This window comes from Ixodes scapularis, unplaced genomic scaffold, assembly GCF_016920785.2.
Source record: "Ixodes scapularis isolate PalLabHiFi unplaced genomic scaffold, ASM1692078v2 PGA_scaffold13__105_contigs__length_92229423, whole genome shotgun sequence".
Taxonomy (NCBI): domain Eukaryota; kingdom Metazoa; phylum Arthropoda; class Arachnida; order Ixodida; family Ixodidae; genus Ixodes; species Ixodes scapularis.
The window spans coordinates 55,285,081-55,303,035 of NW_024609839.1; the positions used below are offsets into that span (position 1 = coordinate 55,285,081).

The window sequence follows — 17,955 nt, forward strand, 5'->3', positions numbered from 1 at the left end:
AATTTCAAAATACGAGGCATAAGACAGCCAGCGCTCTTTTTTTCACGCACCTTCACTCGTTGTTAGCCGTCCAGCGCTTCAAACTACAAAATAGCAACGGACAACGCCTCACCGGCGAATCATCGCAGAGCGCGGCGAACCCGATACATCTCATTATCGCATCGCAGACAATGAGATTTCAGCAATCGACGATAAAAACTCCAAAAGAATCACGAAGCAAGGGGGCGTGAATCTAATAACTCCCCCCCCCCCCCCCCCCCCTCGGTTGTTTCTTAAAGGAGCTGTGCAACGAATTTAGCGTTGAAAGAATTTGCATCTTCTACTTTTGACATTGTTTATCTTGTCACAAAGGACATAAAACACATCTCCTTCCTTCAAAATGTCGCGATTCCACCACGTTATCGCGAGGCAAAAATTATAATATTTCCCGACCTGGAGCTGCGAGCGGCGGTCATGAGAAGCACGCGGCATGACGACAATGGGTTACTTGTAAAAAAATAGCAAGTTGTGCAAATACCTGCTCGATAAAAGGTAACTTTCCTATGTATCTTGTCGTTCCAACATAAATATATACGTGTCAAAACCCGGTATCATCGACAAAAATATGACTATACGGAGTTTTAGTGGCGCCATCTATCCGAGGTCAACAAAACCGTCAACCACCGCGCGACCGCGAACAGTCGCCAGCCGCCGGAGGGGGACGGGAGCAGAGCAGGACGGGAATGGCCGGACCCCGACGAGACTTTCCTCCTTTCGCCATGTTGATTGCGCTGCGCAAGCACGTGATCACGTGGTCGCGAGCGGATGAGTTCTCGCTGCTCACTGATAGCTTTAGAGAGATAGCTTCGCCGGAACCCCGCGCATCCCCCATTCACGTCACAGCGCGCGTGACTCGGAAGATGACGAAGGAATTGAGAGGTACCAAAAACCTCAACTCAATCTTTGTCAATTCTAAAAATAATAACTAAAAATGCATGCAAACGAAAGCGGTTTTTTTTTCTTTTTACTTCAGAGAGGTCGAGACACCAACTCCAAAATATTTAATCAAAACACTGAAATTGTTGCACAGCTCTTTTACAGACCGACAACCCGTTCGCGCTTTCCACTTTTCTTTCGCTTCTTCCTCTCCCCCTTCTACCCTGTCCACCGTTGCCTGTTTCCTCCTCCCCCAGGGTGAGGAGGACCTTCTGCTTTGCAGAAGCTCGAGTCTGGTCGTCGGCCTTGAAGTTATCACCGTCTATATAAGATGCTCAGTCAAAAACCAGCTAGAATAATCAAAGCCCTTGCACTAGAATTTTGACAACATCACAATGATACCGAGCAAAGTGTGCAATAAGCGCGTCGAAGAACGCTCGGCATCGGGCTCGGGTAAAACGACAGACGCTTTCCGAAATTCTGAAATGATGCAAGAAATTACGCGGAAATGCCATTAGTTGGTCTCACCGCTCCCGGCGTGTAGCCCGTGATTGGGTGCGAGCTCGCGCCGAGCACCGACGCAGCGCTCGTGCGGAATTCGCGTTTCGACACGAGTACACTCCGAATGCTGACGAAGCGCTCGTACCCAATGCGTGCTTGCTCACAGTGCATGACTAACTAATGGCGACCGCACATAATTTATGCATCATTTTTGTCGAATTTGCGCCATCCGACTGTGATGGTACGTTCCATGGAGGAAGATGGTTGGGGGGGGAAGGGGGGGGGGGGGGGGAAGGGGGGGGGGGAAGGGGGGGCGTTCGGAGGCCTCGATTATTCTAGATGGTGTCAGTTCAGTCCGGTTTGCATCGGTTAGGTTGGGATTACCGTAAAACCAGTTCTACGACAATGACGTCGTGATTGAACACGAATACCTCTAAGGGATTATGGGCGAAGAGATGAAGCTATGTGGTGACACTTTTTTTCCCCAGCTTGACGGCTCCGTTAGAAATAAATTAATTAATGTTCGTTTTCCCCACCTCTCAAGCGAACCACTGTAGTCGGTCCACGTGTCCTTTTCAAAATTTATTTTTTCTGTCGCTTTCACCTTTGTAATGTGACTTGGTGCTCTACCAAGTCCCATTACGCTTAGAGCTTAAAAAGCTCAAAGCGTACCTTATTTTTTTATGTTTGTTTCGAAATTTATGTTTTGAAATTTTTATCAACTGATTGGCTTCGTAGAGAGAGTAAGATGCATGGGACACGCGCGGCCCTGCATTTGTAGAGCTGTCAGGGACTTCAGAGGCGTGACTTCGCTCTTCAGCCCGATAGAGAACGTGTTTCGTCACAACTTGTCCACTCCAAAACCAATTTGGGCAGAGCCAAATATGCTGTTGTCTAATTAGGCGATTAGCTGCAGACAGTTCAAAGATCCACGGCCGGTCACGTGTCAATTTTCCTGCTAAATTTAGCGGCTAAACTGAATTTGTCTGTAGGTCACGTGACATCAAGGTACATGACGCCATTTTTCCCGCTAAATCTGGGGGGGGGGGGGAAGCTTAATTGGTCCAGAGGTAACGTGACGTTAATTTTCTCACTAAATCTAGCGGGGAAACTGTATCTAAGTATAGGTCACGTGACATGAAGTCACGTGACGTCACTTTCCACGCTAAATCTAGCGGGGAAAATAAACGGTCAGAAACAAACCTCTGATCCCCCTGAAGATCCTAAGAAAGCCAATCGCTTTAATAATCGCTTTAAAAATATGAAGCGTTCGCTTTCCCGTAAAAATACTTAGCAGGGCCAATCACTGCAATATACAGATTTAGTTCGGCGATTGTCGACGCTGCACCCCCATGTTTAGATCTGAAAAACAAAACAGTCTGCGGTATAACAGTGTGCATCGTGTAACATCATGCTCAGTTCCACTGCGCAGTGCTTTCTTGGGTCTGAACACATGTCAGGCTTGTCTCCCTCCGTCGATCGCAGTGATTGGCTCTCCCCGTGTTTTTGCCGGGAAAGTTGACGGTTCAGATTTATCCGAGACTGCGAGATCGGACGTCGTCGTTGTCGCCATTCGTAAAGCACTCCTTCTGTGTGTGCGTGTGTATGTTCGCTGCAGGGCTGCTGAAGCTGCAGCACCTGTTCCAGCTGACGACGGACCGGTACCACCTGGAGGTGAGGGTGGTGCGTCGGGTGCGCAACGCCAGCGACGTGAACGGCTACCTGCGCCGCCTGGAGGACCGAGACCGAGAGTCGCGCAAGTACGTGGTGCTCGACTGCACCGCCGAGACCACCCGCGAGATCATCATCAACCACGTCCGGGACCCCTTCATGGGCCGGAGGAACTACCACTTCCTGCTCACTAGCCTCGTGAGTGTCTCGGAGGGGGCAGCGCCTCGCCCGTTACCGAAAAGTAGCAACGGAAGAGAGCTATGCGGAGCCCAAGGTCGTCTGCTTCTTGCAGAGGGATTGTGGTGACGCCAGCAGAATGCCGAGCGCTGATTGGCTCCGGTTGGGAGGATAGTGGGTAGACCTCAAGGCAGCTATCATCGAAGTCTACCCACTATCCTTCTAACCAAATCCAATCAGAGCTCGCCGTTCTGCTGACGTCACCGCAACCCCAGCGCTAGAAGCAGACGAACGTGCCCTCCGCGAAGGACCGCTCACACACTCGCGTTTGCTCAGGACCGAGTTCTTGCGATCTCCTGTGACGAGGAAACACGCTGGCACGCTAGGGCCATCTATGAGGCGACCCCGCAAGCTACATTTCAAGAGAGCGAACGTTAAGCGGTATTTTCGAGATCAAACGTACGTTCTATCTATGACAAATTGTCGTTTATAACGTCGTCAAAAAAATCAAGCTGAGAAAAAAAGATAGATGCGCCAAAAAAGTAGGAAATATCTGGAACAGATGTCGCCAATGTGATTTCTTGTACAAAATTTAAATGGTTCTAAGGCACACGGCTGAAAGTAGTCCCAATCGTGTGAACCACAGCCTCTACTCGTCATTCGCTGTCACCCTGATCATACATCTTACAAAAGACACGGTGTTCGTTGCGGCCATGTGATGACAAAATGATCTGCGGAGCCGCCTAAAGCATGATTGAAGGCTTCATTCCTATACCTGCTTCGAACGTCTTTAGAGGTAGTTTTGGCGTGACCAATGTTACAGGATCGTCATATACAGAGAAGAAACACGCCTCAGACGATGTCTGCAGACTGTCTTTTGTATAATATATAGGGGAGTTTTAGGGAACCGTGTTTGCACATCCGATACTGTACGATATATTAGGGAGTTTTAGGGAACCGTGTTTGCACATCCGATACGGTACGGTATATTAGGGAGTTTTAGGGAACCGTGTTTGCACATCCGATACGGTACGGTATATTAGGGAGTTTTAGGGAACCGTGTTTGCACATCCGATACGATACGGTATATTAGGGAGTTTTAGGGAACCGTGTTTGCACATCCGATACGATACGGTATATTAGGGAGTTTTAGGGAACCGTGTTTGCACATCCGATACGGTACGGTATATTAGGGAGTTTTAGGGAACCGTGTTTGCACATCCGATACGGTACGGTATATTAGGGAGTTTTAGGGAACCGTGTTTGCACATCCGATACGATACGGTATATTAGGGAGTTTTAGGGAACCGTGTTTGCACATCCGATACGGTACGGTATATTAGGGAGTTTTAGGGAACCGTGTTTGCACATCCGATACGGTACGGTATATTAGGGAGTTTTAGGGAACCGTGTTTGCACATCCGATACGATACGGTATATTAGGGAGTTTTAGGGAACCGTGTTTGCACATCCGATACGATACGGTATATTAGGGAGTTTTAGGGAACCGTGTTTGCACATCCGATACGATACGGTATATTAGGGAGTTTTAGGGAACCGTGTTTGCACATCCGATACGGTACGGTATATTAGGGAGTTTTAGGGAACCGTGTTTGCACATCCGATACGGTACGGTATATTAGGGAGTTTTAGGGAACCGTGTTTGCACATCCGATACGGTACGGTATATTACGGAGTTTTAGGGAACCGTGTTTGCACATCCGATACGATACGGTATATTAGGGAGTTTTAGGGAACCGTGTTTGCACATCCGAAACGATACGGTATATTAGGGAGTTTTAGGGAACCGTGTTTGCACATCCGATACGGTACGGTATATTAGGGAGTTTTATGGAACCGTGTTTGCACATCCGATACGGTACGGTATATTAGGGAGTTTTAGGGAACCGTGTTTGCACATCCGATACGATACGGTATATTAGGGAGTTTTAGGGAACCGTGTTTGCACATCCGATACGGTACGGTATATTAGGGAGTTTTAGGGAACCGTGTTTACACATCCGATACGGTACGGTATATTAGGGAGTTTTAGGGAACCGTGTTTGCACATCCGATACGATACGGTATATTAGGGAGTTTTAGGGAACCGTGTTTGCACATCCGATACGGTACGGTATATTAGGGAGTTTTAGGGAACCGTGTTTGCACATCCGATACGGTACGGTATATTAGGGAGTTTTAGGGAACCGTGTTTGCACATCCGATACGGTACGGTATATTAGGGAGTTTTAGGGAACCGTGTTTGCACATCCGATACGGTACGGTATATTAGGGAGTTCTAGGGAACCGTGTTTGCACATCCGATACGATACGGTATATTAGGGAGTTTTAGGGAACCGTGTTTGCACATCCGATACGATACGGTATATTAGGGAGTTTTAGGGAACCGTGTTTGCGCATCCGATACGGTACGGTATATTAGGGAGTTTTAGGGAACCGTGTTTGCACATCCGATACGGTACGGTATATTAGGGAGTTTTAGGGAACCGTGTTTGCACATCCGATACGGTACGGTATATTAGGGAGTTTTAGGGAACCGTGTTTGCACATCCGATACGATACGGTATATTAGGGAGTTTTAGGGAACTGTGTTTGCACATCCGATACGATACGGTATATTAGGGAGTTTTAGGGAACCGTGTTTGCACATCCGATACGGTACGGTATATTAGGGAGTTTTAGGGAACCGTGTTTGCACATCCGATACGGTACGGTATATTACGGAGTTTTAGGGAACCGTGTTTGCACATCCGATACGGTACGGTATATTACGGAGTTTTAGGGAACCGTGTTTGCACATCCGATACGATACGGTATATTAGGGAGTTTTAGGGAACCGTGTTTGCATATCCGATACGATACGGTATATTAGGGAGTTTTAGGGAACCGTGTTTGCACATCCGATACGGTACGGTATATTAGGGAGTTTTAGGGAACCGTGTTTGCACATCCGATACGGTACGGTATATTAGGGAGTTTTAGGGAACCGTGTTTGCACATCCGATACGATACGGTATATTAGGGAGTTTTAGGGAACCGTGTTTGCACATCCGATACGGTACGGTATATTAGGGAGTTTTAGGGAACCGTGTTTGCACATCCGATACGGTACGGTATATTTGGGAGTTTTAGGGAACCGTGTTTGCACATCCGATACGATACGGTATATTAGGGAGTTTTAGGGAACCGTGTTTGCACATCCGATACGGTACGGTATATTAGGGAGTTTTAGGGAACCGTGTTTGCACATCCGATACGGTACGGTATATTAGGGAGTTTTAGGGAACCGTGTTTGCACATCCGATACGGTACGGTATATTAGGGAGTTTTAGGGAACCGTGTTTGCACATCCGATACGGTACGGTATATTAGGGAGTTTTAGGGAACCGTGTTTGCACATCCGATACGATACGGTATATTAGGGAGTTTTAGGGAACCGTGTTTGCACATCCGATACGGTACGGTATATTAGGGAGTTTTAGGGAACCGTGTTTGCACATCCGATACGGTACGGTATATTAGGGAGTTTTAGGGAACCGTGTTTGCACATCCGATACGATACGGTATATTAGGGAGTTTTAGGGAACCGTGTTTGCACATCCGATACGATACGGTATATTAGGGAGTTTTAGGGAACCGTGTTTGCACATCCGATACGATACGGTATATTAGGGAGTTTTAGGGAACCGTGTTTGCACATCCGATACGGTACGGTATATTAGGGAGTTTTAGGGAACCGTGTTTGCACATCCGATACGGTACGGTATATTAGGGAGTTTTAGGGAACCGTGTTTGCACATCCGATACGATACGGTATATTAGGGAGTTTTAGGGAACCGTGTTTGCACATCCGATACGATACGGTATATTAGGGAGTTTTAGGGAACCGTGTTTGCACATCCGATACGATACGGTATATTAGGGAGTTTTAGGGAACCGTGTTTGCACATCCGATACTGTACGGTATATTAGGGAGTTTTAGGGAACCGTGTTTGCACATCCGATACGGTACGGTATATTAGGGAGTTTTAGGGAACCGTGTTTGCACATCCGATACGATACGGTATATTAGGGAGTTTTAGGGAACCGTGTTTGCACATCCGATACGGTACGGTATATTAGGGAGTTTTAGGGAACCGTGTTTGCACATCCGATACGGTACGGTATATTAGGGAGTTTTAGGGAACCGTGTTTGCACATCCGATACGATACGGTATATTAGGGAGTTTTAAGGAACCGTGTTTGCACATCCGATACGGTACGGTATATTAGGGAGTTTTAGGGAACCGTGTTTGCACATCCGATACGATACGGTATATTAGGGAGTTTTAGGGAACCGTGTTTGCACATCCGATACGATACGGTATATTAGGGAGTTTTAGGGAACCGTGTTTGCACATCCGATACGGTACGGTATATTACGGAGTTTTAGGGAACCGTGTTTGCACATCCGATACGGTACGGTATATTAGGGAGTTTTAGGGAACCGTGTTTGCACATCCGATACGATACGGTATATTAGGGAGTTTTAGGGAACCGTGTTTGCACATCCGATACGATACGGTATATTAGGGAGTTTTAGGGAACCGTGTTTGCACATCCGATACGATACGGTATATTAGGGAGTTTTAGGGAACCGTGTTTGCACATCCGATACGATACGGTATATTAGGGAGTTTTAGGGAACCGTGTTTGCACATCCGATACGGTACGGTATATTAGGGAGTTTTAGGGAAGTGTGTTTGCACATCCGATACGGTACGGTATATTAGGGAGTTTTAGGGAACCGTGTTTGCACATCCGATACGGTACGGTATATTAGGGAGTTTTAGGGAACCGTGTTTGCACATCCGATACGATACGGTATATTAGGGAGTTTTAGGGAACCGTGTTTGCACATCCGATACGGTACGGTATATTAGGGAGTTTTAGGGAACCGTGTTTGCACATCCGATACGGTACGGTATATTAGGGAGTTTTAGGGAACCGTGTTTGCACATCCGATACGGTACGGTATATTAGGGAGTTTTAGGGAACCGTGTTTGCACATCCGATACGATACGGTATATTAGGGAGTTTTAGGGAACCGTGTTTGCACATCCGATACGGTACGGTATATTAGGGAGTTTTAGGGAACCGTGTTTGCACATCCGATACGATACGGTATATTAGGGAGTTTTAGGGAACCGTGTTTGCACATCCGATACGGTACGATAACATAGGTTGCCTGCAGAGCTGCTACCTATGCCATCGGTAATTCTTAATGAAAAGAAACGAGTTAGAGGTGAATTTTAGCCTATTTTCGTACAGTGAATTTGAATATGACAAGCATTTGACCCGAACGACGCGAGAACAACCGAAAAACAAACCGCCAGGTCTGATGTCATACCCGGATGTCTCTGCTGCCTTGCGCGTGACGCTTGTGAGGGAACACGTGCATCGCTTTTCACCGCTCTGTTGAGACTTGTGGAAAGCGCGGAAATGTTGAAGATCTCTGCAAATATCTCAGTATAATACGTCACGATTCCCTCCTCGCACCGAACGCGACGAGAAAGAGTGGCTTCGGCGCTATTTTTAAAGCGCTGTTAAAGCTACCCAACCCAACCCCAATCTGAAATATAATTTAGATATTCGTGTTTTCTCGAAGTATAGCACTATTGGCGACGAGTTGTCTTGGTGGAATCCTCGTATGGTTCCTATGCCTGACGTCATGACTGATATTATTAGTGACGAGCGACAGCTTTGAGGATGCGTAAAAAGCGCACTGGAAGCCTAGCAATCACGCTCCTCAATCAACGTCATCCGGGGTGACAGTCTGGCATTGCTCTTATTTACGTCGACGAGAGCAGAAATCATCCTAGTCAAGACGTCATTGTGATCGTTTGGCCAATCGTAGATGGCCGATTACGGCGATGCTTCTGGTCGTGCATGTCGCCCATATCGTACAGTCGCCAACATTCTAAAAGACCCACTCGATAAGGCAGTTCTTGGTGGCCCCGGTGGATCCCCTTTGGCCAGGCCGATATTGCTTAGGGTGAAGAAATAAGAGAACCTTTCTCGCGTATTTTCTCTAAAAATAAAGTGCCTCTGACTAATGTGTGCCGAGCACTGCCACATGAAATTCTTTTGAAAGTGGGCCTTTCGTATTGCGCAAGACTGTAGTTTTACGCTTCGTGACTGGTTCTTGTCGCTTAGTAACGTCTGAGGCTGAAATCGCATTGGCTCTCCTGTGATCGTAAGGCAAAAGAGTTTGTCCGCGCCCTTTCGTTCTAGTTTAGGAACTCAAATCTAACTATTAAGTAACGACCAGTTCCGAAACTCTCTCATCTCGAAATAAATCCGAGCTTTTTTTGACCATATAGTGGTGCGTGCCTATTAAGATTGGCGTTAAGGGGTGCAACGTTGTCGGGTGACCGATCTTTGTCGCAGATCATGGACGAGTTCCAGAACAACCCGAGCCTGGAGTTCGGCGCCGTGAACATCACGGGCTTTCGACTGGTCCAGAACAGCACGCTTCCCTACAAGGAAGTGTTCACGGAACGCATCTCCAGGATCCCCTGGCCGGACCCCAAAAAGAAGCGAATTTCGGTAAGCTCCACTTTCTAGTCTACCCCCCCCCCCCCCCCGAAAAAAAAAAGCAGGTTTAAGAAGATGAATATTCGGAACGCCGAAAAATATTTGCACGTTATTTGATTGAAAGGCTTGTCTCTAAAGAAACAGGTGCCTAAAAAAATTGAACGTTTAGAAGAGAAGAGAATCAGTACAGCTTTAAAAATGTAAAAGTACGGCTAAAATGACGCAGTGCAGACCAACTCCACTTTCTGACGTCACGCCATTGCGGTGGCGCTGCTGTCGGCTCTGCGCATGCGCAGATGCTTCGCCTCGGGCACATCTGGTCTCTGCACACGCGCACTGCCCACTCCCGGTGTAGGCTAACGCTGGATTGTTTATAAACGCTGTGTTGGTCAGGAAATACTAAAAGACGACGATCAAAAAAATAATAAACCAAAGACTGGTTTGCGTATTTGCGTTTGAGCGCGACCGAGAGCGTTGCGTCCACTTGCGAGGACCGCTTCCGAAGAGAGACAACACACTAGCATCGTCTTTCGGGTGTCACTGGAAAACTTGCGATCTCCGTATATATATTATATATTTCTTTTATTACTTTTTTTAAGGGCTCGAGGTAATTTTGACAATGTCATAAGTAACCATATTTTATAGCAGAGCGCATAGATTTCGTTCCGTAAGTACTGCCAAAGCTTCAGTCTGGTTATTCGCCGATCGGGAGGATTTCGGGCTTACTCGAGAGATGGCGCCACCTTGCCAGTGTGTTGTTTTCTCTAGCGTTCTCTCGCATTAAGCGGCCACAAGTGTTTGCAGCCCGGTCAATCATGCACTCAGACGCAAATGCGTGAGTCAGCTTTTCATCCATTTGTTTTGAGTGTCTACACACAGCTGATGCCTCCTTAGTGGTGCACTTGCACACTAGTACTCTTGAGCTAATATAAAGGCATTATAAACATGAATAGAAAACACTCTAGCGGGCACGTTGCCAAAAATAAAATGTACCGCCTGCCCCTACTTTAAAGCAACCTGAAGCGCTGCTGTATTTGATAAAGATCAATTAAATCGTCTTCTTTTGGCTTCCAAATTGGCAAATATCAAAATTATATTTGGGATTGATGCGGCCAAGTAGCCACTACAGCGCTTCCAAAGTAGCGCCGAAGCCCCTCCTTCCCGTCACGTTCGTTGCGAGGGGGGAATTATGACGCATTCTACGGAGACCTCAACATTTCCGTGCTTTCTTCAAGCTTGAATTGGTGTTTTCTTGCTGATATTGTCGCATTGCAACAACTCCCTGGCCTCATCGAGGTGTCTAGCTAGGGAGGCCTTTACGATGTATATATTTAAAATAATATTTGAAACTTGAAAGCAAAAATGCATACATATAGGAAAGTAATTATTGACTTTCTTGGTATGTCAGTGAAAGAGGAATGACACCTTCAAAGGTTACCCAAGGAAACAGCCCTGGAATTTTGTAATATCAGTGGTCATAATCCACCGCTTTACTGTAAAAGAAAAAAAAAACTCATGTTAAATTTTGACCTTTATTTTCTCTCCTTTTATGGCACTCTCTTTTCGTTTATTTTTAATTCAATTTGTTCTTTCTCTCTTAATGCGGAGATTATAATTTTTGTTCGCAAAACGCGAGGAGTGCTCAGTTTTCTAATCAACCGTCGAATTTGTTCAGGCGGGGTTTCTCGCCCTCCTTTTCAAACTGAGCGATCAATCTAATCCGGCAAACAGGGTGGTTTATGATTGAAGGAATGTTTGGCTTTGTTAGGAAGCGGACTAGAATAAAGCCGCTGCGCTGGGATTTCAATTTAATGCGTTTGAAGCTATTGCTGGAACTTCTGTTGGGTTGAACGCTGATTGATGCGGGTCCCTTTCAAGTCTTAATTATGGGTTCCCATCGAGTAGAAAAAATCGCGCGTTAAATTTAAAATCGCAAATTTCTAGCTGCACTGGACTAGTCGCAACAATTGTTATTATACAAATATATGTAGAAACGTATCAGAACAGTTCATTTCCCTGTGACTTGTTCTTAAAGCATGAAAGTCTCTTTAGCGCTAACCCCCAATCCCAAAATTTCGGAAGTCCGTTCGTGATTTCTCTGCTAAATTTAGCGGGGAAATTGATGACCCCTGACGTGACCTATACTCGATTTCAGAATTTGCCCGCTGACTTTAGCTGGAAATTTGATGTCACGTCACCTGTCGTCACGAGACAAGCATACCAAATTAGTTTACCCGCTAAATTTAGCGGAAAAATTGACGTCGCATGACCTATACAGCAATTCAGTTTCCTCGATACATTTGGCAGGAAAATTGATGTCACTTGACCTAAAGTCACGTGACATTTACTTTTTTATATGCATATATAAATACCACGTGACCTATTCTAGAAAACACTGTATATAGTCTTCGTCACAAATTAAAATGATCCCTTGTTAAATACTGCATTTTCTTCATTATATGTAGGATTTCGAGTTATCGGAGTTCATTTCTGGTTAGCTTCTGAGGGCGTTTTCCGGTCTTTTTTTTTTTTCGATGAAAATTCGGGGTTTATTGGAGTTTATTTTTCTGAGAGTTCCAATTCTCCGAAATTCGAAACTCCATTTTACACTTTTTTTATTTTTATTTTTTTTTAATAAAAGTAATATCCGGGCAAAAACGTACACAAAATTCATAAAACGAATCACCGGTATTGAAAGATATTGTTGCAGCTGCATTTGACATTGGCGTCTTTGCGACTGACAGTGCTAACTTTCCCAAGACAAATCTTGAAAACGAGTGTTACTTCAATAAGCGTCGGTACTTTCCAAACTCCTGGACGCATAAAACCTTCAGCTGCCCTCCCCATCGTATGAAACGCAAACGTTCGAATTTTTCACTGTTATAAAAACACCCCCCCCCCCCCCACCCCATCTTATCCCTCTAAGTAAAACAAATTGTATGGTCAAAACTGAAAACCAGGACAATAGTTTTCTTTTTTGTTGTTGTTGTTGTTTTTTTTGTTTGTCGTGGTAGAAGTATACTTACATTGGTACTGAACGAACCTTGGCGACATAAACAAAATCTCTTTGTTAATAGTATAAGATAAAAGTAAAAAAATTAGTTAGCCTTTTTTAGGACCACTAGCCCTGTGCTCCGACAAACTTTATTTGTAAACAGAATCTCTTTTTTTTTTTGCTTTTTATTTTGCCATTGTGACCTCGAAATTTTTGAGTTTTTTGAATAAATCCAAATTGTAAAAAATTTTACCGGCCTGTGTTTTCCGAAGTTTACCAGATTTATCGGAAAACAAGAAGCCCTTATTGTAGGATTTCGAAGAGAACGGTCGCTGTCATTTTTTTTTTTTTTTTATCAAAACCATACGCCGTCTTAAATTCACTTCTCAACATAGTCACCGCAAGACTAAAGTCGAAAACTGCTTCTGCACCCATGTTCTAATATTTCCGACATTTGTTCGATTTGGTAAAAAAAGAATTATTTGAGTGTCGGAGCTTCTTTTGCACCCACCATGCATGACGAAAGATTCCTTCGTGCAAACCACTCGTTCATACCCGTTGTGAGCGAGTAGGCCTTCCAGTACTCTACCAGTTGAATGCTACCATTAAGGTAGCAATTTTGGCCAGTGGGTTTATGATCACCTAAAGAAGCGCAAAAAATACAAGGACGAGGAAGTAAACAGACAAGAGGCACTCGCAACTGATTTTTATTGGTGGTGGTGACTCGTTGAGGCTTTACGTCGCCTAGGTTGTCTAAGCGTCGCCTAGGTTGCCTAGGCGTCGCCTAGGCGGAAACACGCCGCGGCGACGAAAGCCACTCCGTCGGGACATCTTGCCACTCACTAGTTCTTGCCCACATGCCGCGCCATTTGGCGACACCAGGTTTCTGGCTGGATACCCGGATAGGGTTTCTAGAGGACTGCTTGAGGCCTTCGAAATTCAGGCAAAGAACAAAAAACGCGTAAGTGACACGTCCTTTCCTTATTGGGGAGTCAGTATTCCTTCTTTTTGCGAGGGTTAAACATATCTTAGGAGAGATTGTGTGTTAGTTCGAAGCTATATATATGATTGTTTTCACAAATAAAAACCAGTTGAAAGTGCGCTCTTGTCTGTTTACTTACTCGTCCTTGTATTTTTTGCGCTTCTTTAGGTGGGAATGCTAACAGTCCAATGCAATAGATTCTTTTACGAGTTGTAAACACGTAATTATTAACTTCCTCGATCACTCATGCGCATACTGTCTCACTCACTCACACTCATTTACACCCACTCGAACTCGTTGACGTTCGACCACGCCCACCGAAACTTACTCGACGTCACTCACTTCCACTCAATCAAATTCTCTTACTTCTTGACATCCACTTTCTCACACACTTATACATTCGCTCACTCACTAGCTTGCTCCTGTCACTTTCTCACTAAAGGCCCGTTCACACTCTTGCAACCGAGTGCGACCGAGAGAGACCAAACCGGTTTTTAAGCCTTTTGCGATCTCTTAGGACCAGCTCGGCTCAGTGCATCCGGTTCCAAGAAGTCTTTCTCGGTCGTACTCGGTTGCAAGAGTGTGAACGCGCCTTAACTCACCCATTGGTAGGCACTTGTACTCACCGACACTGAAACATACTAATTGAAACTTTCTCGTTCACACTCGCTTAAGCTCACACACACGCATGCTGCTGGCTCACTCACATACTCTCTCACTAACTACCAGACTCACTGACACTCACTCATTTGAAGGCGCTCTCTCATTCACTTTACTTTGTATCACCGTAAAAATTACCTTTGTCGTGACTCAGGGGCAACACCGAAGCCCAATTCACATGGTGTGATTCTGCTTGCGGATTCTGAACTCCGGCGTCGGGCAAGAGGCCAACTTCCCCCAGTCCTTTGTTTGTTTGTTTTGCCGTAAGAGTGACGTCGCAACTGCGAAATCGCAAGTAAAATCCCAACCTGCGAATCAGACTTAACACGGGCGCACCAAGTGAAGCCGCGATGTCACGGCTCGCACTGCGCAGCTTGCATTAATCTCTGACAACCCGAGCGAATAAACACGACGACCACCGTGACGTCACACACACTCGGCGCTGTTTGATTGGTCCCCTCGAAAAAAAAAATTGGGTTGTGTGTGTGTTTATACAGCCTAGAACTCGGTCTGCCTCAACGGGCGACGAGTCTCCCAGCTCACTCTCTCGCTCTTTTATTCCCTCATCCACAAACTTACTCACTTACCTGCGCACGCACACTCACCCGCTCGACAAACCAATCAATCAATCAATCGCAGGCTGATGCGGCGTTGATGTACGACGGTGCCAAGGTGCTGCTGAACGCGTTTAAGCGGCTGCTGAAGGACTACCCGACCATCTTCAGCAAGAACTTTCGCCGCGGCGAGGTGTACAACAACAACACCAGAGGCATCGACTGTCGTAGGGACCGGGTCATGCCCTGGGAGCACGGAGAGGAGATTGCCAAGCGGATACGCACGGTGCGTAACACTCCCTTAAAGGCCCACGACCAGACTCGAGACTCTGCAAGGCAGAAGATCCTCCTCACCCTGGGGGAGGAGGAAACAGGCACCGGTGGACAGGGTAGAAGGGGGGAGAGGAGGAAGCGGGAGAAAAGTGGAAAGCGCGAACTGATCGTCGGCCTTTAACTTCTTTTTTTTTTTTTTTTTTAGGCGCGCAATATTTTTTTTGTTTTAGTTGTTTTAACATTTAATGTAAAAAATCGTTTCTAAAAAGTGTTTCGGAAATAGCGGCTGCCTCAGAATTGGCCATCTGCTAAGTTGATCTCGCCTTTCAGTACAGCCGCGTTCTGAGGTCTTGTCAAGGTCACGCTTTCACGCCTCTACCTCCAGCTCCACCGCTTGCAGTACTGAAAAAAAAAAAAAAATCGCAATATATTGGTGTCGATTTTATTAGACATGTTTCATGCGCTCGGCCTAACTGGGTGTCCGAGAAAAGGCAGCTTCGTAATAGATTACTTTTACGTAGCGGCCTTACACGTCAGTCTAATAAAAGCCCGTAAGGCAAGTTTCCCTCACTTGTCCTTGGGGAGCTATTCACTGCGATCTGCGCAGAGAGCTCAGCCAATTACGAGGTTTCTAATAGGCTCAGACCTAAAAGTGATGACTGCGATGTCACATTCATCTTGGCGTTTAACAGGCTCACGTCATTCTCATTCACGTGATGCAGACTTCACTTTCAGGCTTCGGTATATTTCCTTCCTCGTCATACGCCGTAATATCTCTCCATAAATCGAAGTAATTCGGTATCTGAGTGTTTCGAGGAAAATTATTACTACTAAGCCTTTTAAGTCTCGGTAGTATGTTTATAGTAGTATGTAATATAGTTTTTATGTCACTTTTAGGTTATGTGATTCTTATTTATTGTACAATATACAATTTACAAGACATGAGAATTCAATTCTTGGACAATGTTTTCGTTTGGTTCGAGCCCCATTGAAGCGATTCTGTTGTGCGAGAATGCAACGATCGACGTAGTAAAATAACAATGGGATTAAAACTTTTGACGATAATAATGTGAAATTACCACATTCGTAAGCCCGCTCGTGTTTCGCTTCAACTGGCCCACAGTTCGCAATTTTCTTTTTTTTTTTTTTTTTAGAAAAAAAACACATATTGTTGGCAATGCATTCAACTATAGAATAATACCCATGATGTCGTAGTGCCCTCCAGTCAGTCCCGAACGAGCGATATTCTCATTCACGTTGTCGCTCTTGTGCCATCGTTAGCGCTGCGACCCAAACTTGCTCGAATTAAGCGCGCAAGTAACGAACACCTTCGCCACCTTTCCTCTTTTCCGCTGTCCCGGATACGCAGGCCAAAATGAAAGGGCTCACCGGAAATATCAGCTTCGACGAACGAGGCTTCAGAATCAACTTCACCATCGACGTCGTCGAAATGACCATAAACAGCGAGATGGTCAAGGTGAGTGGCGCCTGCAGTGTATTCCATACAACGATCTTTCGTTTAGCGCGCCTCATTTGAACGCGATTTCTTGGCCAGAACCTGCCTATAACATCTCTTCAGTTCCGGACGACTTAAAAAAAAAAGAGGTCACGGCATATTACCTTTACGCGTGTTGCATCGTCATTGGTAATACTTGGTGTTCTTGACCATAGCCTCCTCTATACTCAAAAAAGCCTGGCAGTTCGACGACGGAGCCATAAAGTGCCGGTCGCGGATTTGAGCGAGGGGATCTGGTAGCGCAGTGCATCAAAGAGCCATTTCTTGGGGAACCTTGACGTCACCGCACAGCTTTTGCAGCGGCGAGGACCCAAAACACACTTGTTCGCTCGGGAGAAGTGGGCTTCGGCGTCTCGCCGCTGCGGGGCGCCAGTTACGTGGCTCACCTCTCATCCGTTGCCTGCCGCTCCTCCTTTTCCATTTCGGCGGCTGCTTCTCGTGGCGATCTGCCAGGCTTTGTCAGTATATTGGAGGCTATGTCCTGACGCCTAATTACGTAAACTTATTGTCTGCAATGTAAAATTAAGACGTACGGAACTCGCACACCCCGCATTTCTTGAATTGTTAGCGACTGTGACATCATTTCATTTTGGACCGCTCTTTTTGTCGGCTCGTATGTCGATATCGATGGAATGAAGCAAATTTGAGCAACTCAGTTTTGAATAGCAGGCTTCTGCGAGTTCCAGTTGTCCCGACTAAAACAAAGCGTTGCGCTTGGTTAGTTATCACTTTCGCTGCTTCCACTTTGCTTTCAGATAGCTGAGTGGTCCGACGTCAAGGGGCTGGAACTGTCGTCGCCTAAGTACCGTCGTGTCTATCAGGACACGGGGTTCGAGAACAACAAGACGTACGTGGTCACAAGTATCCTGGTAAGGCTGATGTTCTCCTTAAAGAATCGCCTGAATGTTGGTTATATTCGAATAATATTTCTATAATCACTGACAGTGATTATATAGGTCATGTGCTATCATGTTCGCGCTTTTTACTCCTTGGTTTGTTCTTTGGCGTTTGTATCACCTGATGTCGCTATCTCCTCGGTTGCACGCCCTTCGTATCGATACGTTATATACGTTAAACTAATGCTCTCGGACAAAAAAAAGAAAGCCGATGACTT

At 45.8% G+C, this 17,955-nt stretch overlaps 1 protein-coding gene across 1 annotated transcript in view; it reads left to right on the forward strand.

Moving 5' to 3' along the window:
• The window catches only part of LOC120845829 (glutamate receptor 1), a 250,239-nt gene that overhangs the window by 166,315 nt on the left and 65,969 nt on the right, over nucleotides 1-17,955 (forward strand). Inside the window, exons 3-7 of the mRNA XM_040217397.2 lie at nucleotides 3,035-3,285; nucleotides 9,715-9,873; nucleotides 15,138-15,338; nucleotides 16,695-16,802; nucleotides 17,597-17,710. Coding sequence (XP_040073331.2) covers nucleotides 3,035-3,285; nucleotides 9,715-9,873; nucleotides 15,138-15,338; nucleotides 16,695-16,802; nucleotides 17,597-17,710 — 833 coding nt within the window. The remainder of the gene's footprint in view (nucleotides 1-3,034; nucleotides 3,286-9,714; nucleotides 9,874-15,137; nucleotides 15,339-16,694; nucleotides 16,803-17,596; nucleotides 17,711-17,955) is intronic.